The sequence below is a fragment of the Leuciscus leuciscus genome, assembly GCF_965113295.1.
Source record: "Leuciscus leuciscus genome assembly, chromosome: 16".
NCBI lineage: Eukaryota > Metazoa > Chordata > Actinopteri > Cypriniformes > Leuciscidae > Leuciscus > Leuciscus leuciscus.
Genome location: NC_138740.1, coordinates 20,399,358 through 20,420,897, shown reverse-complemented (window position 1 = coordinate 20,420,897; position 21,540 = coordinate 20,399,358). Strand labels below are relative to the sequence as shown.

Below are 21,540 nucleotides of genomic sequence, written 5' to 3'. Positions count from 1 at the left end.
GCTTCGAATCTTTTCCCAGAACAATGAGAGAAAAGCTTCGAAGCTTTAAGAGGCTTCATTTCTTAGTCCATCCCTACCAGACGTCGGAATATTGTGGATAGTGGCGTGACCCCAACAATTGTTTTCCCTTACATATCCACTTATCCAGCCCTTTTGATATAAAAATACAAACGCATTTTCACACCAATTAGGACTTAGGCTTACTAATAATTTTACATTGTCAGTGTTAGAATGCAAACACGGAATTAAAAGAGCTTAGATATGCAATCAGTCAAATTCTATTTAAAAAAAAACCCCTCAAAATTACACTTTTTCAAGAAATCTAGAAACAGAGCAATCAACAAGATCAGACAAAGAACTGAAAATTAGGACTATATAATATAGGCTACAAACTCAAACCAATCAAAGAAACGTGGTGTCAAAACGTAATCAAACCACAAACAACTACACTGTAAAAAAATTACATGATCAATATGTTATGACAACATAGGTTTTTAAATTGCTTTAACTCAATTTTCAACTTTTCTTTTACAAGTTATACAAGATTCCACTCATTATTTTAAGCCAGTTTAATGTAATTTAAGTTTAAATGACTTTAACTCCAAGTTGAGTGTACTTTAAAATTTAAGGCAGCAACCTTTTTTTTTACAGTGTATGGTAACACATGCAAACAAGGAAACAGAAAATTAAAAAAAATTAAAACCATATCAAAATTCTACAGAAACACAGACTTATCATGATATTCCTTTCTTTCTCCTTTGTTAGTCTTTCTTTTTCTCTTGAAATCAAGAGTTATAACACGTTCCATGAAAATAGGCCACGTTTATTATTACCAGCAAAGTCAATAACAAATGTAGGCTATTTAGTTCCAAAGATGAATCTATTGCCCATAGCTAGCTTTTACAAAATGAGTTAATTGTTAGTTTAAAATGAAAATAAGTGTTTTGCATCTGTTTGTCATAGGCCTGACAACAGTACTAAAGTATTTTCCCTCCATCTACCAAACAATGTCCCGTCATATACTTTAGTTCTTTGATAATATACCATGAATTTATCTAGTTAATATTCATGTATTAAGCTGGTGTTAATGTATGAGGCAAGCAGTTTAAAAAAGTAGTGTTCTCAAATGACCCCTTGAGTTTGAGCTGCTCTCTGGACCCAAGAAATGCAAATGATTGTGGTGTTTAACTCTAAAAATATTCAGTATTCCCCAAACAAATGTGCTGTTTTCTACATCTGTATATTTGATGAAAAATTTCAAACAGAATCCATGATAGTTGGAGATGAACATCATTTTATTTGTGATTTTTGAATATAATGATGTACTGATGACGGTTATTATTTTGTTTTGTGTGCCGGGAAATTGATTTGCTTTATTTGACTTAAGGTTAAACATTGACCACTGAATGTAAATAAAATCCTCTTGCTGACCCCACTATAAAAACATGTCCCCTGGTTCATTTGCTTCAGTTTTTATTTTAATCTAAACTGAAGAACTGGAAAAAACAGCATGGAGCGTGAACAGTGGTTGAATTGGTTAATGCTTGCAATGATATGTCCTCTAATTGCAGGTAAGTCTTTTTGCTTAATCAGGATAAATACATTCTGAAATTTAGTGACAAAACGTCTTTTAGCATGAAAGGCATATATTAAAAATGAAGGTAGGCTACTTTTAAAGACTTTGTGATAGACAGCTCACAAAAAAATCTCATCTAAATCTGTATTTTGGCTTATATATATATATATATATGCATTTTCTCTGGAAATGAAACCGCAACAAAAGTTATTTTTCTTGTGACCTCCTCCAATGATCTGATTGTTTCTAGGTGCTCCATCCTCCATGTCCAAAAGACACGTATCATGTCCCGAGGAGAATCTAAACATTGTTGGAGGGAGCTATGTTCTTTCAGGGAGTTTTCTAAAATACATCTGTCCGGATGGATATTACCCATCTCTTCAGTCACGTCATTGTCAAAATGAAGTTTGGACCCCAAAGCTTAGTGCCAGAAAACCCCCAGAGTGCAAAAGTAAGAAACAAGACATTATCATGTGGGTGAACGTGATTTCACCAAGTACAACATGTGCCTTGATCAACAGCTTTGTTGATCCTTGAACAACATTCCAATCAACCAATCAAATTGGAGGAATACGTTTAGAGTTTATGTCAAGTTTAGGCTTACAAACCAGTTTAGGTGCTTCTACATCTGTGTTATTCACCTATCATTTCCCTCTTATTATAGGATAAGTTATGGATAGGGTAGTTTTTAGGGATAGGGGATAGGGTTAAAAGTAAGACTACAGTTTTGGACAGGAATGTTGTTCCAGGATCACCAAAACATGTCAATCCAGGAACATGTTGTACATGGTGAAATCACGTTCACCCATATGGTCACCGTGATTTTGAGTCATTATATCATGAATAAATGCTGGACTATTTTGAAGCAGAGTTATATATATATATAATTTTTATTTTTATATATTTATATATATATATATTTTAATCTGAAGCTATTTCAAAACATCTCTTCTACAGTATGTGTTTATTCATGCTTTTATTCTAGAGATCACATGTCCCAATCCTCGTGTTTTGGAGAATGGAGAGGTATCCCCATTTAAAGAAAGGTACTATGTAAATGACACAACCACCTACTCATGTCATTCCGATTATAAGTTCCGTGGCTCGGCGGTCCGTGTTTGCAAGCCTAATGGGAAGTGGAATGGAACCACACCAATCTGTGGACGTGACTGTGAGTAATTGCCATTATTTTCAGCAGTTTCCATGAACTAATAGGATATAAAAATGCTAATTTAGTTCCTGGTCTAATATCTCTCCATATATCAGAGTCCTTGAGTTTAGCTTAAAAAATGTTGTACTGATGTGTGATGTGTATTCTGTTGCGTTTTTATCTGATGTCATGTGAGTTCAACACAGTTTCATCAGAAATTTCATCACAATCATTTCAAATTTCATCAGAAATTCCTCTCCATGCATCTGCCTAGATCAAATGGAGATCCACAGATCTTCACTTCAATTTGTCTTTTTGTTACTTCCTCACAGCTGATCACTGTCCTGATCCTGGCGTTCCCCCTGGTAGCAGTCGAACAGGCCACGTGTTTAACATTGACGACAAAGTCACGTACCGCTGTGACAGTAAATTGACCTTGATTGGTTCCAAAGAGCGAGTCTGTCTGGATGGTGGCCAGTGGTCAGGGACAGAGCCGCAATGCTACGGTGAGTCTTCTGATTGGTACATTGAAGCTCCAAAATAATGTGCCTTGTATGGACTTGTGTTCTCAAAAATGTGGCTTTTCTGGATAATGCACCTATAATGTTGTTGTGTAAATATTGTGCAGCACATTTCACATACGACACCCCAGAGGAAGCGTCAGAAGCATTCAGCAGTTCTCTAAAGTCAAATCTAGCAGTTTCTCAACAGCATGAAGGAGAAGGTACATTTGTGTGGTTTAAAGCCTTAATCATATTTATACACAAACGCACACGTTTTTTCATCGTCATTAATAATTGGCGTGCTCAGAAAAAGAAAATAATGTGAATCCATAACGTGAATGCCTTGTTCCTTCTGTCTTCAGATCAGCAGGGGAAGAAAATAACTTTGGATAAGGGTGGAAAACTTGATATCTACATTGCTTTGGATGCATCTGACAGCATCGATGAGGAAGATTTTGACAAAGCAAAAAATACCATTAAATTGCTTATAGATAAGGTATGTCCCCCAGAGGTTGATGTAATAAAGTTGTAAGACCACTTATTTTTTAGGCTACTGATGTCGATAATGAAGTTTTCTTAAATTGTTCTAAAAGCAGTCATTTAATTGCTGTTCATTTTGATGTTAAAGGTTCTGTAAAAATTCATCTGTAAAAATACCAATATTTGAAAAGGAAGCATTACGATTGTGATGCTGTCAATAGGGAACTTTTAACCTCACATTCTTATTGTAAGCCTCCAATATGAGCCTTAAAGGGTTAGTTCACCCAAAAATGAAAATTCTGGTCCAAACCTGTAAGACTTTGGTTCATCTTCGGAACACAAATCAGCATGAGAGGAGACCTATATATACTTAGTTAGCCCACACACACACACACCTATGTTCCTTGACAGTTTTCGAGTATGGAGGGACAGGAAGCTCTCAGATTTCATCAAAAAGATCTTAATTTGTTTTCCGAAGATGAACGAAAGTCTTACGGGTTTGGAATGACATGAGGGTGAGTAAATAAAGACAGAATTTTTATTTTTGGGTGAACTATCACTTTAAGCCTTGAGTATACTTCGGTTTTTAAGCATACGCGAGGGTCCACGTACCGTGCACGTGATGCAAATTTTGTCACCACCTGATTTTTGTTGACTTTGTATGCGTAGGTTGCACATGCGCATTGTATTTGTTTTGCTCTAATCAGTTGTTCCACAACATGGCAACACTGGTTGCCTATTAAGTAAGTAGTTTACTTTGGCCTTTGATGTGTTTCAAGAGGGGAGTAGTCCCCTACAATCCACAGTATACTCTCATTCCGTCACGGTTCACAATCCAAGCAATTACCGGAGGATGAAATCAAGTCGAACACTGAATTCGATCTTAATGAAAATCCTTTTTCACATAATGGAAGCAAAATGCATATGTCGTTTCACGTGGACTTGAACTCTTTATGTGTTCATGCAATCGTTAAAGTGCCCCTATTATGCTATTTCAAAGTTTCCTAATGTTGTTTTGGAGTCTCCTACAAAGGTCAAAAAAGGGTTTAATTTCCTCATTATATACACTTGCACATCAACACATTTTCAATGAATCTCAAACGACTCGTCAAATGAATCAATCTCTCTAAATCCCGCCTTTCCACAAGCTACTCTGCTCTGATTGGCCAGACAGCTCAGTCTGTTGTGATTGGTTTATCGCGTACAGCGTGAATGACTGATGTGAATGACTGGTGTAACATAAACGTTGGTAAAACAAATCTTGATCCATGCTTAATCTTTCCTCAAAATAGTGAGAATGACAGACAATCTGCATTAATATACACAGTTATAGATAATAGTGGCCCACAAACTGATTAGCAGAAGTATTTAAGTAAGACAGTGATAATGTGAGTTATCTACACAATATAAAACTCAAAACTAAGTATTATGACTGGTTTGAAAAACAATTCATTTCATTGACTCAGAGTCGACTCTTACTTTTGAAAGGCAATAACTTTATATACAGTGCACTTTCAGATTTAAAACTTTGCAGGATGTTGTTCATTCACTTAGAGCTATGTTACACACTACATGAAATGTCATTTTCAAAAATCCGTAATAGGGGCCCTTTAACATCTTGATATTTTGTTGTTCATGCTATCATTAATGCTAACATAACCACATTTCAATCCAGCATTTTGATTGGATAACCGAAAGATGGTGAATTCCAAATCTGAATACTTATTGCTCTTTCCCAAAAGATTAGTTATTACCAGGTCTCCCCAAACTATGAGATCCTGATATTTGCTACGGACGTTCACCGGATAATCTCTATGAGGGACTTTAAAAGTACTAAAGATGATAAAAGGCTAATGAAGGTTGAGAAAGATCTGTACAGTTTTCATTATGAAGGTAAGTACGCATTGTATACATTGAAACAGTGATATTTAGAGATGATAATTACAGAAATATGTGCCATGCCAAAATAGTACATTTGGGGTACAGCAACTTGTTACAGTTAATTTATGTAAGTGAGGAAAGCAAGGTGTCTGAATACATTTTGGAAGACTTGTGTATATATATATACAATATGTAGAGTAACAATTAAACAAATCATATATTCTTTTTAAACAAAATCCCAATTCATGTTCTAATTTAGAATAATTTGAATTTTTTAATCTTTCAATTTTTAGATTTAATGTAGTCACTTGCTTTTATAATTATTTAGTTAATGAGAAACTTTTTAGAAAAAAGTTTCTCATTAATTTACTGATTGTAAAATTTGTTTATATTTGTTTATATTTGTAATATCTCATATGATGTTTTTGTGACAGATAAAGGTGATCGCACAGGTACCAATCTCGCCAAACTCTATTCAGCCATTTATGAGAGCTTGGCAATGGAGGAGCTCAACGATACAGCGACATTCCTTGAGACCCAACACGTCATCATTGTGTTCACTGATGGTATTTACATCTATTCCATTCATAATTTGCATAGCCTACATAATGTCTTTTTTTTTTTTCTATGTAAAAAATGCATAAAGTTTCCTGTTAGGATTGTTTAGGGGTAGAGTTAGGGTTAAGGGATGGAATATACAGTTTGTACAGTATAAAAATCATTATGTCTATGGAAAGTCCCCATAAAACTTGAAGACCCAACAGGCATTTTGCCATAAATTAGAGATCAACTTTGAAGCAAATATTCACTGTAATTTATCTCAATTGATCTCCTACTTCATAGGTCAAGCAAACATGGGGGGGAATCCTATACCTAAAGTGACCAAGATCAAAAATCTCATCATCAAACATGATCCAAAACGAGAGAAGAAACTTGGTAAGCAATGAATTTTATTATTATTATTATTATTATTATTATGAAATCAAATATTTAGGACTTGTAGTATTTTTCTAAATATGTCTTTCATTTACAAGCATTATCATCAGGGACAGCAAAAACTGCACATATTGATTTAGAAGACTTTATTATTGATTTCTTATTGATACGAATGTGTCCTCTCTTTCCAGATCTTTATGTATTTGGAGTTGGAGAGGATGTGAATAAACAAGACGTGAATGGCTTGGTGTCACAGAGGGACCAAGAACATCATTTCTTTATCCTTCCAGACTTGGACAAGGTGCAGGAGACGTTTGACAACATGATTGGTACTATAATTTATGTTTAATATAGATATACATTGTTAGATATTATATTTAGAGATTTATAGATATAAATTTCCTTCCTGCTTCTGTTCAATTCAAACATGGTGCCTTTAGATGTTTCATAGCAGGTTTGACACCATTGACGGAAATTGTCATTAATTCTCGTGTATTTGTATGTGAGAGAATGCATTAGTTTGAATATGTGGAACGGACAATGGGGTATTCTTAAAAATGTCTACTTAGTCATACAGGTTTGGAACTACATGGAGGTTAATGAATGTTGACAGAATAGAGAACTAATGCTTTAAGCATTGACTCAAGGAACCTCTAGTCTAGTTCTTATCATGTAATGAATGATTGTTCCTATGTACCTCCTTACACAGATGAGGGCACCAGTGTTGAATTGTGTGGGATTCATCAAAACTATGACAAGACGAAACGGAGTGCATTTCCCTGGTTGGCACAGATTCATGTTGCTGTAAGCATAACCTTTTTATCATATGTATGTCTATATATAATTATAGATAGATTCATGTGTATAATACTTCGCTCATTTAAAAAAAAAACACACACACACAAGAAGAGGCAAAATAGACATGCAAGTTATATGGCAATAGAGATGAAGCACGACAACATCTATCTTCTCTGCTCTTCATGTAGCGTCCTCCACAAGGTTCAAACTGCATGGGGTCATTAGTTACCTCAAGTTACATCTTGACAGCAGCTCATTGCTTCAAAAGCGGAGACACAGCTGATAAGATAACAGTTACTCTGGAAAAAGACCTGAAAGCAGGTAATGTTATGTCCTGAACTGATACACCCATATTGTCAGATGATTTATGAAGAAAAATGTGTTACAGCATAAATCTTATCAATGACGTTTACTTGTCCTTTTGCATTTGTAGGAGTGGAAAAATTCATATGTCATCCTGAATATAACATCACAGCAAAACAGCATTTGCAAATAAAGGAATATTATGAATTTGATGTAGCTCTTATACAGCTGAAAACAAGTGTTCAGATGAGTGCTAATCTACGGTGAGGAGTATGTAACTTGATGTAACTTTATTAAGAATAATAAAAAAAAGGCTGAATTAATTAAAGAACATCATGTGCATCTCTGTACAGACCTATCTGCATCCCCTGCACCAAAGAAACCAATGGAGCTCTGAGACTTTCAGACAGTGAAGGGACGTGCAAAAGACATGGTAAGGTACCAGATAAGACATCTGTCACAAGACATGCTGCATGCATATTAGAATCCTATCAAAAAGTGTTAAACATGAATTAAATGTAGATATATTAAACATGTGCCACTGCTTATACAATGAAACATACCAAACATAAAATGTCATACATTTTTTGCATTTGTTACAGAGGAATTACTAATGAGCAACGAACTTGTGGATGCTTCTTTTACGTCCAAAATGGAGATCAAAACTGATGTACCACGAAAAATAAGAAACATCAAGATCAAGCGTGGGAAATATGTAATGATTAAATTTTTTTATTTCTAATCTGATGTGTAGTAATTGAAAAAGTAAAAAAAAAAAAATTATTCCAGTGCATTATGAGTATAAGAAAGCAACAAACCTTTAAAGGGGTCATGACATGTTTTTTTCTTTTCTTTTATTATGTTCCCTTAGGTGCAAATATAGTATTACTATAGTTTTTTGGACAAAAAACGTTTAAAATGGAGTGATTTATGAACTTTTCCCACCCTGTTTCTCATGCTCTGATTCAAACAGTCTGTTTTGGGGGTGTTTCCCCTTTAAGAGTTCAGTGTTAACACCCACTGTTATGATTGGCTAACGGCAGTGCCTATGCATCATTTGTTAACGCCCCCTTGTCAAAACGTGCGGATTTTGCGGAACTGTGTTTACCGTTACCATAGTAACGGGTGATGCGTGCGAGGCGATGGCGATTGCAATGATGTTTAAGTCGGAATCAGAGGAAATGAACCATCAACACAACTAAGAATGCATCAGCCCGTCCACATAGAAAGTGTGAAACTATTTTGTCAGTTTGACAGCCTACATCTTTTAATAGCCTACGGGGCATGAACATGACGGTCATGAAAACAATAAGTAGGCTAAACTAAGTAAAAACACGGTGATTATTCATAATGAATTAAACTGCAATTAACGTTTTAAAAAAGTTTTAAGTTTTAAATAGCCTAAATTACTTACAGTTTGCGTCGTCGTTGTTGAGCCCAGAATAGTCCACACGGCCTTATCTTGTACAAAAGTTTTCTGGCAAAGCCAGCATACTGCGATTGTTCTCAACTGTCACTCATCCTTTAAATGTGGAGAACACACGGTTAGCTAAATTAACACTGCCGTGACTGGGACGTCCGCAAAAAATAAACTGCATCCATCTTCCCCTGACGTCTGGATCTTTCAGCAGCGTATATTATTCAAACATGTTGTTTGTCCAGGAACAGCACATCTGCGTGACATCGCAATATTCTTGTAAACAGACCCACTCGCTGCACGTCGACTGAACACATGTGAAGCGAGTGACAGGGGTGCGATGATGAAATGAGGCTAGTTATCTTGCGCTTGAAGCGTAGTAGTCTACGCTGGAGGCGGTCATATGCAAACGACTGGTACGTCACTTCGTACCGTGACGTCACTTCATACCATGGATCCAGAACGAGCTGTATTTAGAGCTTGATTAAATAAATGATTCGTTTATAATGGGGAGGACGTCTTAAGCTATGAAACTTGCAGGACGTTTTAATGGTACAAAGACCTCTTATATACCAAAAGATCAAGGCAAATTTGGTTTCTCATGTCATGACCCCTTTAACTTTGATTTTATGGGGCCTAAATATCACAAAGTTCATATACAGCACAATCATTTGCTATAGGACTTGAATTTCATTTAGCCATTTAACATTAATTATGTGCAATATGCGTCAGAAAAGGTATTATTTGAATATATATATATGTTCAAATACCATTTGATCCACAACAATCTAAGAACACTTCTTGGTGTACTTATTCTTTAGCGGGATGCTTGTGTTGAAGATGCAAAAAAAGCAGTAGGAATCAACGTGACAGACGCAAGAGATGTAGTTACAGACAATTTTCTGTGCAGTGGTGGTGTTGAACCACAAACAGATCATGTTGCCTGCAAAGGTATGTTTGATTTTTGCCATTGTGACAGCATCTTATATTTATCTCTAATCTACCACTTAGGTCATAACGTTGGTTGAAAACATTCTAATCAGAGATCTGAAATGAATTGATATAATTCTTATATAGTTCCTTGTGTCTGCATGTCATTTTGTAATAGGTGAATCCGGTGGGGCCACTTACATAGATAAAAAAGGTCGAATGATTCAGGTGAGATTTCCATTTCCTGTTGAAAACAGTATTGGTGATGTGGCTGTGAAGTCTCGTATAAAATGGCTCTTCAGGGAGGGGACGCCATTAAATAGGGGCGTACCAAATGAAAGTGAACACCTTCATGAAGGGCCCTCCCACAAGTCCGTCAGTGAAGGGTACATGCCATGCTCACTTCAAAGGCAGTAATTTTACCATTTATGGTCATATGACTCAGGGTGGTGAGTCCTCGTGATTGGATGGTTTGGTATTTGTTTTGTTTTGTTTTCACATATGAAGTTTAAATAAGTTATGTATAGGTAAGAAATACATTTAAATGGTAGAACTGTTATGTTATTCGATTAGCAGCAGGGTCCAAAGAAAAGACAGCAAGTTTTGAAGAGCAGAGAGGAAACTCTCACACATACACACATATATAAAGCCATAGGGATGTTCACTTCCAATTGGAATTTGTGTGTTACAGGGTGAATTTAAAGATTAATTTGAGAGAAGCTGAGAAATAGGAACCTTTTTTAATATCTGTAAAATTTTGATAGGTTGGTGTCATAAGCTGGGGAGTGAAGGACATCTGCACAAAAGGAAATACGGACCCCGTTTCCCAAGCAGACACCAGAGATTACCATACAAATCTTTTCAGTGCTGATATACAATCATTCCTTAAAGAACACCTTGGAAATGATGTAATAGGCAACCCTCTAAAGTTCTTCTGAATGTTTCACACAGACTGAAACTGTGTGAGTGCAATCTGAGAAAACACTTTGATTAATTTTAATTGGTATATTAAAACAATTTTAAGTCAAATAGCTGGTCTTTGTTAAAAAATTTATCCAGTTTATTATCAACAGTCTTTCATGTATTATTCTTTTAATTGTATGTGTATGTTATGTCTATGTTTGTGCAAGACTATCTGGATGTCCTACAATGGCAAGCAGGGGAGTGTCAGTCTTTTTTTGTTATTTTGTTTGGTGATGCCAGTGGTGCAGAAATTGTGCGCTGCAAATGTAATTACAAAATAATGACCATGCACTGACACAGGAGTATATATTTTGAAACACAGTGCTTTTGGGCATTGTGGTGAAATAAACCTACAAATTGCTTAGTCTCTGTGCACACGCACACGCACACAACCTTTAATCACTTTCATTTTTAAGGCTTGATATAATATTGTTTGTTCTACGCTCTGATGATCTGCACATATATTTCAAAATGACAACAAAATTTGATTTTTGATTTATACACTGATAAAAATGATTTTGTGGTAAAGTAAATACTAGCCTACAGAAAAAAACAATGTAATTTACATGAAAAAGTTAGTTCAGGCAAGAGTTAAAAAAAATTAAGTAAATTCTATATTAGTACTCAATTCAAGCGTGTAGAAATGAAAGCGTAAATATCAACGTTATAAAATTAAGTAAAATTACTCAACTTTTCTGATACTGGTGTTCCCATCATGCACTGGGCCTTGAATAATTAATGAGATTGATTTTTCACTGTTTTCAAACTGTATTTACACTGTTTCATCATTGTTTTTGTTGTTAGGATTAGTAAAGTGCCATTTTGTGACATTTGGAGTTCATTTTCTACTCAAAATGACACATTCAAACACAAAAACGATCCATCAAATGTGACTGTCATTGTGTATTGTCTACCAAGTATTGAGGTCTCTGCGTTCACATGACGCTTAACATCTAATGTGTAGATATGCTGTATTACACAATATCAATTGTATTATTACTTAAGCACTTTTAAGTAAAGCATATACTTAATTCAATATTGTATTGTTGGAGTGAAATGTATTGCAAAGGAAACTTCAACTAAATAAATATTACTCAACCTTTTACTAGCCAAGTTAAAATTACTTATTTTATTTGTTATTTTCACTTAACTTAGTTAAGTAGAGTTTACTTAATTCCATATGTGAAATTTACTTTAAAAATATGCGTGTGAAATTTACTTAAAAAATATGTGTGCAAAAACTTGCCAAAGAAAAATTTAATACATTTTACTTATTGTTTTTTTCAGTGTACTGACTTCATCAGTGCTACATTCTGACTTGCAGTATTACAATTCACAATTTGTTTCCATCTGTTTTGAGAATGATTACAAACTGTAATAAAAGCCTTACAGAACATCACTGCAGTTCCCAGTCAGCTCATTTATGGCTGAAGTATATGAAGGTTACGTCCTACATGAAAAATGACAACTATGAGTCAGACACAGACCCCTGGACAAAGGAAAACATGTGACACATACATTGTCTGATGAAGCTTTCATTAAAATTGTTCTTTCTTTTCCCGCAGTTTCCATAAAGTAAGTTTCTAACATATTTCTAAGCAAGGCTATTATTACAGTAAAATATTATGGGAAGTATAATTATGGAAGATGAGGAGCAAACTTTGTGAGAAACCACGACTCGGCATCCCATTCTCCACATTAAGTTTAATATATTAAATTGTTATAACAGCATTAACATGCTTATTTTGTAAATTAATAGGACACATTTTTGGAAGTATGAATTTGACAGTCTCATCTCAAAGACACCAGATTAGCAGTGCCAATTAGACTGCAATTTGATTATGTGAAACTTATGTAACTTATTGAAAATTATAAATCATGCAAAATAAAACTGGACAAAAAGTATAATGCAGGAAAAATTTTAAAAAGCATAAACCATAAAATGGAGGTTTGTATGATAAGAATACAAATAAAATAAGACCTGTTCCCTATTCCCATTTCTTCTTTTTCTTTTTTTTGTACTAAACCAAAATGTCACAAATTTAGACTCTTTATTCACAGAAACAGTCAAATTCTTGGTGAGTGCATGATAACATTTTCAGGAAATTGTTTATGATTGCAACAATGTTTTTTTTTTCAAGGTTTCATCATAGTGATTTGGGTGGTGCAAAATCAATTTCACAATGCAACAATTACAAAAAATAAATGTAGGCATATAAAAAACAGTATACCAAAGAGACAACATTAACAGCACATTGCATGTTAATATTTTGCTTTGTTTAAAGGTTATTTGTTTTAAATAAGTCAAATCCTTTCTCATATAAAATGTTGACTTTTTATGTGATACAATAAGGCCTAGTAACAGTGGAGATCCTGGTTTTGCTCAAATAAACTAATGTGGAAGGAAACACACAATATCCTTTACTACAGTGACATGTTTATACATAGTGTGGATTTAAATGTTCTATTGTCAATATTACCATGAAGACAAGAATAACAATATCTCGGCTACCTCAGAAATATTGCATTATATTACACAACATTATCTCTATTGAAGATGATGCTGTGACATGAGGTTTCTGTTTTAGGAGGCGTTTACATGACACCATTTTCAACAAAAACAAACAAAAAATAAACGCTTTGGCCGTTTATTTACTCAACAACGGCGTTTTGGAGGCCGCCTGAAAACGCAAACTTTTGAAAACGTGTTTCAAAGTCTAAAGTTGAAAAAAATTATACCATTATCATCTCCATGTAAACTACAAAAACACGAATTTGTGAAAACGGTGACGTTATGCATATTACGTGTTTAGTTTGGAGTTGGGTTTTTTTATTTACAAAGTGACATCGCAGACGACTGGCCTGGCATTAATAATACAGTTTTTTTAGTCGCATAGTTCCGGGTGAACAGGTATCGTTTTGACAGTCATCTGTATGTGAAAAACTTTTTTTGTTTTTAGTAGCTCAGTTTGTATCTCCTTTTACCTTTGTTAAGGGATAGTTGATGGACCCCATTGACTTCCATAGTATTTTTTTTTTCCCACTATGGAAGAAAATGGGGTCCATCAACTGTTTGGTTACCGACATTCTTCAAAATATCTTCTTTTGTCTTCTACAGAACAGAGAAACCCATACAGGTTTAGAACAACACGAGGTTGAGTAAGTGATGACACAATTTTCATTTTTGAGTGAACTATCCCTTTAGCTCTTGTTTCCTAATTAGTAGGCTATAAATAGCCCTCATTTTCCTCCTTATTAATTTCTCATCTGTATTTCCTGCTCTCTCTTGGTCTCCAGTGTGTTTTTTTTTTTTTTGTTAATAAAAGTGACTGCTGTAAATAAATGCTGCTTCTACTCTCCCTTCCTGCAACCAGCGTTGACAGATGTAATGTTGGTTCACTATTTAATAAGTCCAATTTTATCTCAAATCCAAAGCCCATTTCTTTTTATCCTTTCATTGTTCTTCATTTCCCCATTCCTTTACTTTATTTAATTTCAACCAATGTAATCCTAACTGCGCCCTTTTTGGGCATAGACGTGAAAATGCACTATCCAGACATAAATAGCTGTAATTCATGAATGCTTTTGAATATTGACCTTAGGTTGGTATCTTTTAAAAGACAATCAGCAGAATGAAAGTGTAAAAAAGTTATAGAAGTTTAAGTTTACTGTAAAACAAATGAACTGTAGCCTACTAAACATTTTTTATTTTATACAAAACATATATTTTACTCAATAAAATTTACTGTAAAATTGCTATAAAACGAAAGCAATATGTCAAAGCAAAAAACATTTTTTTTCTATTTCTTACAGAAATTACGTAATGATTCTTGATAATTGATAATTAAATAGAAGTATGGAAATTTGGGTTAGAGAACATTGCAACACTTATGTTGAGTTGAACTCAATTTTCAGCCAACACCCACTAGGCCCACTTTGCTTCTGTAGTTTTTAAAAAGAAAAAGATATAACTTTTCACGATAATTTTCCCATTTTTAAGAGAACTTTATACAGTTTTCTATACTTTATAATTTTTGAAATGTATAATCAAGTAAGTTTTACCTTGACAAAGTGTTTGACAGATTAGTTTGTGTCCAGTCACTCCCTCTTCGCTCTATAAATATGTGGCCTTCCTCGGTTTTTGTTTCACTTGCTTTGTGAACCTGACGAGAGCATCATGGAGTGTGAACCGTGGCTGAATCTGTTCATGCTTGCAATACTGTGTCCTCTCATAACCGGTAAGTCATCTTGCCTTGGCTTTAACCATCAGAACCATCAGGGTTTTTTCTCAATTTAAAAGTTTTGTTTAGCTGTTTAACTGAAATGCTGATTTGAGGGAACGTTTCCTATAAACACATCAAGAGATGCATTAAACAGCTAATTGATTCCTAATTTCACATTTAATAGTCTGTAGTCTATAGTCCAAAGCAATAGTCCAAAATGAGTCTATAAATGATTTATTGTAATGTTTAGACATAGATTTCTCGAAACTTCAAAAAGCATGATCTTTTATGATTTGAGCTTAAAAAGCACAACTTTTATTTGATAAAGCATTGTGAAATAATATTACAGTCATTTTACTTGAAAAGAAGGTTTGGGACCCAGAATTCGAAACTATACAGCCCTACCGAAGGGTCACACTAATGTTCAGTTTACAGTGTTTTCTTGCAACACCCTTTTTATCCATCTGATATTCCCCAAAGGTGCTCCATCCTCTAATTTGTGCTCTGATGAGAATCTCAGTATTAAAGGAGGCAGTTTTTCTCTCTCAAGAGATGGGAGCCTTGTAATATACAGCTGTCCAGAAGGCTATTACCCAACCGTTACAATCCGTCGCTGTGAAAGGGGAAGATGGAACCCGATGCCCAAAAGAAAACCCCCACAGTGCAAAAGTAAGCAACACATTATGAGACAAATACGATCTTACTCTTATTCATAACTGAAAACACAACCACATTTTCCATTTCAAGGCTACTCACAAAACCATTCCTTTTGTCTCAGAAGTCACATGTCCTAATCCTAGTGGTTTTGAAAATGGAGAGGTGTATCCATATTCGACAAAGTATTTCGTGAACGACACAAGCCACTACTCATGTCATTCAGGCTACAAATTCCGTGGCTCAGGGACTCGTGTTTGCCAGTTGAATGGGAAGTGGAGTGGAGGCACAGCAGTCTGTGGAAGAAACTGTGAGTGAGAAGTCTCTCTGTGCTGTATAGTGCAATACAAAAGCAGTAAATTCAACAATTTCCTGATTCATGAATGCCCTACAAATTCGATAAACAATTGTCCTTAATCTCTTTAATTATCTGTTCCTCTTTTCAAACAGCTGATCACTGTCCTGATCCCGGCGTTCCCGCTGGCTCTACAAAAAATGGCAACAGTTATAACATTGACGACAAAGTCACATACTACTGTGACAGAACATTGACTCTGGTTGGTTCCAAAGAGCGAGTCTGTCAGGATGATGGCCAGTGGTCAGGAACAGAGCCAGAATGTTATGGTAAACCTTCCTCCTTCCTGTTCAGAGTGCATTGCACTAATTTCACTGAAAGTTCAGCTTTGCTAATGTTGTTGTTGTGTAAATACAGCTGATTTCACATACGACACCCCAGAGGAAGCCTCAGAGGGTTTCAGCAGTTCTCTAAAGTCAAATCTAGAGCTTTCTAAACAACATGAAGAAACAGGTAGTCTTGTGCAACTCACGCTGCCTTCTTCCTCTGCAAGACAATATATACTTTTTTTTGTCACCACAACTTTTTTGAACGAAACCTGTTCCCTGTGTCAGATCAGCATGGGAAGAAAATACAAGTGCAAAAAGGTGGAAAACTCGATATCTACATTGCCCTGGATGTATCTGACAGCATAGATGAAGCTGATTTTGAAAAGGCAAAAGATATGATCAAAACACTCATAGAAAAGGTATATGAAATAAATAGTGTGTTGATAACCATCATTTCAACTGACTGATTTCATTTTTCGATATTTCTGCCTAATTATGTCCCATTAGTATACTTGTGCACCATTAGTGCACACATTAATGTAATGTGTTATATTTTTTATGTAACTACGCATGAACATAATAAAGATTTGATCCTATGCTCATTACCAACAGATCAGTTATTACGAGGTCTCCCCAAACTATGAGATCCTGATTTTTGCCACTGACGTTTCCCTAATAGCCTCAATGAGGAACTTCAAGAGCGGGCAAGGAAATAACCTGGAAAAAATCCTTGAAACACTGAAGAATTATAAATATGAAAGTAAGTGTTTTGTTTCAGTATAGTAAAAGTTAAAATGCATTTGTTCAGCGTTGTACAGTCTGAGAGTCTTTAAGGACGTATGTTTTAATATCCTGACGTTTTTGTGACTAACAGGTAAAGGTGATCGAACAGGAACTAATATTGCCAAGGCATATAAGCGCATTTTAGAGAGTATGAAATTAGAACAGGTGATCAATGAAGAAGACTTCATGCAGACCCAGCATATCGTCATCATGTTCACTGATGGTATTGATGACAATATTTTTACTTGGTGGTTACCACTGAAACTGTTAAAGGGATACTCCACCGAAAAATGAAAATTCTGTCATCATATACTCACCCTCATGTTGTTTCAAACCTGTATGAATTTCTTTCTTCTGCTGAACAGAAATGAAGATATCTAGAAGAATATCAGTAACCAGACAGTTTTAGATACCATTGACTTCCATACTATGGAAGTCAATGGTATCTAAAACTGTCTGGTTACTCACATTCTTCTAGATATCTTCCTTTTTGTTCAGCAGAAGAAAGAAATTCATACAGGTTTGAAACAACATGAGGGTGAGTATATGATGACAGAATTTTCATTTTTCGGTGGAGTATCCCTTTAAAGTGTCTTTTGTTCTTAATGTAAAAACAATACAATTTTCACAAATCAGAAAAAAAGTAAAGTAACTAAAGCTCTACATTTACTATACTTTACAACATATTTGTCTTTAGGTCAGGCCAACATGGGTGGTAGCCCAAAAATACCGGTGAACCAGATAAAAAATCTTGTGATACAAAGTAATCCTTCACGAGAGGACAAACTTGGTGAGGAAGAACATGAATGATCTTTGAGATTAAACTATAGAACATTAACAAAAAGTAGAGCAAATTTTATGTTTAATAACTCAGTTCTATTGTTTAATTATTGATATATTGTTTTGTTTGTCGTACAGATCTGTATGTGTTTGGGATGGGAAATGACGTGCATTCTCAGGGCATTAATGATTTGAAGACTGATCGGGGAAATGAGAAGTTTTTCTTCAAACTTAAGGACTTGAAAGGACTGAAGGATACATTTGACAACATGATTGGTACTTCATTATGTGTCTTTTCCATTTAGGAACACGGTTAGAAATATAGGCTAAATTTAAGATAGTTATTGTCCTCCATATTAATTTCAAAGCAATATATAAGTTAATATTAATATTTATAAATTAATATATAATTATTTAATATATATGTTTCTCATGTTCTCCTTGCCTCTCCCTTAACAGATGAGGGCACCAGTGTAGCATTATGTGGACTTTACAGAGATTACACTGATGATGATTCTCCGTCCCCTAACCGCCGTCAATACCCCTGGTTGGCAAAGATCAGTGTGACTGTGGGTATCCCTATAGGGATATATATATCGTAGTCTTATTTCTTATTTAAAAATCCATTTAAATAAATAGCTTAGCATCACCACACTAGTTCTATGAACATAATGCTAAGTTTTTGTTGAATTATAACGTTCATTCTCTGGTGATTTTGCAGCGCAGCAATGGACAAATCTCTAACTGCATGGGGTCACTAGTCACCTCGACCTTTATCTTGACAGCAGCTCACTGCTTCAAATTTGGTGACACACCGGATAAGATAACTGTTGATATTGGTTCAAATACCCGAGGTAATGTTATGTCTTCAATCATATCATTTAGAACATGTATAATGGTGTAAATCTCATCAGTGGTGTTTCCTTTACTCTTATAGGAATAAAAGTGAAGCAGTACATACCTCATCCTCACTATAACCTCAAAGCAAAAGTGCACATGGGAATACCCGAATATTATGAATTTGACGTAGCTCTTATTCAATTGATGGAACCAGTAATTATGGGTCTCGATCTTCGGTGAGGAATGCAGCTCATGCGTCATTTTACGCTACTAAAAAGTGTTAAAATAGTGTAATGAATGAATGACATATTGTGTATGTCTGTACAGGCCAATCTGCATCCCCTGCACCAAGGAAACCAGTGGAGCTCTGAGACTTTCAGATAGAGAAGGAACGTGCAGAAAACATCGTGAGTTTCAACAGATATGCCAGAAATGCTGCATGCATATTAGTTTTGTGGATACTCTAAAAATATGCTGGGTTAGAAAACAACCATTTCTGAATTATTTGGCAACCCAGAGCTGGGTAAAAAAATGACCCAATAAAATGACCCAACAGGCTGTACCGCATTTGGGTTAAAAAATAACCCAGCATGTGTGTGTACAAATATAGTAAATATATAATGTTATCATTGCACTGCCACAATTTATAGTTTAAACACATTGTGGCAGTAGAAAATATATGTAGCCTATATCTTGTAACATTGCTAAAATACAACATATATTTTATTTACATTTGAATTGCTTTTACAGAGGAAGTGATAATGAGTGCAGACACTGTGAATGCTGCTTTCATAGCTGAGAGGGAGAACAGCATTAAGAAGAAGTTCATCAAAATCAAGCAGGGAAAATGGGTAATGATGTGTTTATGCTGAAAACCGGGTTATCCTTTGATTATTCTCCTTATATTTGTATTCATTTGTGGTTTCATTACGTTTATACAGGGCTTGATTGTTTTTTTGGTGGATCTCAAAAGGGAATGGACTTAATAGCAATAGTTTAATTAAATGCATGCTTACCTCAACAATTAAATTAATTTGTCCTTTTTCTTCAGCGGGATGCGTGTGTTGAAGATGCCAAAAAAGCTACGGGAATTACTGCGCAAAATGCTGAAGATATCGTTACAGATAATTTTCTGTGCAGCGGTGGTCTTGAACCTACTAGAGATGATATTGCCTGCAAAGGTACGTTTGATTTTTGCAAGAGTGCATAATATTTGGCTGTAATCTACCATTTTTGGTGTTGCTAGAATCATCAAAATGTCATATAACAACTGCTTATCCTTAGTAAATTGAATTTGCTAAAATATCCAAGCTCTTAATGCTGTGCATGTCATCAACAGGTGACTCTGGAGGGGCCAGTTTTGTGGTTCCTGGTAATCGAATGGTCCAGGTGAGGTTTTGAATAATTTTTCATGTTTGTTGATTCCTTTTTACAGAATACTGAACTATTTCAAATCACCTGCATACTTTTCTGAAGACTTAATAGCTATTCATGTCTATTTTAAGAGATGTTTGTTTTAATATCTGAATAATCTTGGACAGGTTGGTATCATAAGCTGGGGATCGAAGGATCTGTGCGCGGGCAAAAGGGACGCTTTGTCTGATGCAGAATCCAGAGATTACCATACAAGTCTGTTCAGTGAAGAAGTACGCTCATTCCTTGAACGCTACCTAGGAGATGGCACACTGGGAACCCCTCTTACGTTCTTGTTGTGAACATTGTTCAACAGTAGTTCAGAAATGTTGTGTATGCCTCTCAGTTAAATAAACATTTCTATTGTCCTTTCCTACTTTGAACTTTGTGGCAATTTGTAAGAAATGTGACACAATAAAAGCATTGTGTAGGCTAATAATAAAAAGCAATAACATATTAATTTAACCTATATGTTGTTTTTGTCATTTTGAGTTTTAAATTATAGTCCAGTGGAAGTAACAGGTGTGGTTAATTAACATTGAATTGAATGAATCAGGGGCTGTTTACACAACACCGGTTTTATAATTTTTGTATGCGTTTTGGCGTTAATTTAGGAGGCCCGAAAACGCAAACTTTTTTGCTTCAAAGTGCAAGATTTTGAAAACAATACCATTCTCGTCTCCGTATAAACTACAAAAACGGTGATGTCATGCGCAGATGGTCTATAGACCTTATTCAGAGCTGCGCCATGACAGGTATAGCGAGGCTTTGAGGGATAGACTTGCCTTTCCTTTTCAATGTCATCTGCTGTACAAAGCTCCTAGAACACTTATAATTTCCCACAGCTCATGTTGTCTGGAGTTTTTTGTCGACTGAAATTTCTTGGAAAGATATTTCTGCTGTGTTTCGTCAGCAGAACAATCCAAAAACACATTAAATAACAGTACAACCCACTGAAAAGACGTAGAGATCACTGCCTCGCTTTCGATTATTCCCATTACAAATCAAAGATGCGCTGCTGTGAATAAGGTCTAGGGGCGTAGTTTTTCTTTACAAAGTGACATCGACAACTATTGGCCTAGCATGAATAATACAGTGTTTTTAATTGTTTTTGCGGATCCGAGTGGGATCGTTTTGACAATGTTGTCGTCATACTCAAAAAAAAAAAAAAAAAAAAAATGGATGCAATATAATAATGTAATGTTCATTGCTAGATAATATATATTTTTAAAAAATCACAAAAAAAGTTTATAAACATTTAGATGTTTTTAAATATGTATATATAT

The 21,540-nt window shown here is 35.1% G+C and overlaps 2 protein-coding genes and 1 long non-coding RNA gene across 4 annotated transcripts; 2 read left to right on the top strand and 1 right to left on the bottom strand.

Moving 5' to 3' along the window:
* Window positions 1–1,418: 1,418 nt before the first annotated feature.
* On the top strand, window positions 1,419–11,003 carry cfb (complement factor B). Of its 2 annotated transcripts, XM_082140715.1 has the most exons (18): window positions 1,419–1,571; window positions 1,827–2,027; window positions 2,562–2,747; window positions 3,059–3,232; window positions 3,355–3,450; window positions 3,592–3,725; window positions 5,452–5,602; window positions 6,025–6,156; window positions 6,434–6,526; window positions 6,718–6,855; window positions 7,236–7,330; window positions 7,513–7,645; window positions 7,758–7,890; window positions 7,981–8,060; window positions 8,230–8,342; window positions 9,866–9,995; window positions 10,153–10,202; window positions 10,739–11,003. In XM_082140715.1, the coding sequence occupies exons 1-18, from the start codon at window positions 1,511–1,513 to the stop codon at window positions 10,910–10,912; spliced, it is 2,274 nt and encodes a 757-aa protein (XP_081996841.1). In that variant the 5' UTR covers window positions 1,419–1,510; the 3' UTR covers window positions 10,913–11,003. The 2 variants fall into 2 exon arrangements, with proteins under 2 accessions (XP_081996841.1, XP_081996842.1); XM_082140716.1 differs by lacking the exon at window positions 2,562–2,747.
* On the bottom strand, window positions 10,937–13,334 carry LOC309477454. The gene is made up of 2 exons (XR_014198642.1): window positions 12,234–13,334; window positions 10,937–11,440 (listed from the first exon to the last, which is right to left on the bottom strand). It is a non-coding gene; the product is annotated as an uncharacterized lncRNA (long non-coding RNA).
* Window positions 13,335–15,061: 1,727 nt separating this feature from the next.
* On the top strand, window positions 15,062–20,719 carry LOC309477145 (complement factor B-like). Its single transcript, XM_082140294.1, has 18 exons — window positions 15,062–15,175; window positions 15,641–15,829; window positions 15,939–16,124; window positions 16,265–16,438; window positions 16,527–16,622; window positions 16,724–16,857; window positions 17,051–17,198; window positions 17,313–17,444; window positions 17,919–18,011; window positions 18,140–18,277; window positions 18,461–18,570; window positions 18,723–18,855; window positions 18,939–19,077; window positions 19,169–19,248; window positions 19,592–19,692; window positions 19,893–20,022; window positions 20,181–20,230; window positions 20,383–20,719. Exons 1-18 carry the CDS (start codon window positions 15,115–15,117, stop codon window positions 20,554–20,556), a joined length of 2,268 nt encoding a protein of 755 aa, XP_081996420.1. The 5' UTR covers window positions 15,062–15,114; the 3' UTR covers window positions 20,557–20,719.
* The last annotated feature ends 821 nt before the right edge of the window (window positions 20,720–21,540 follow it).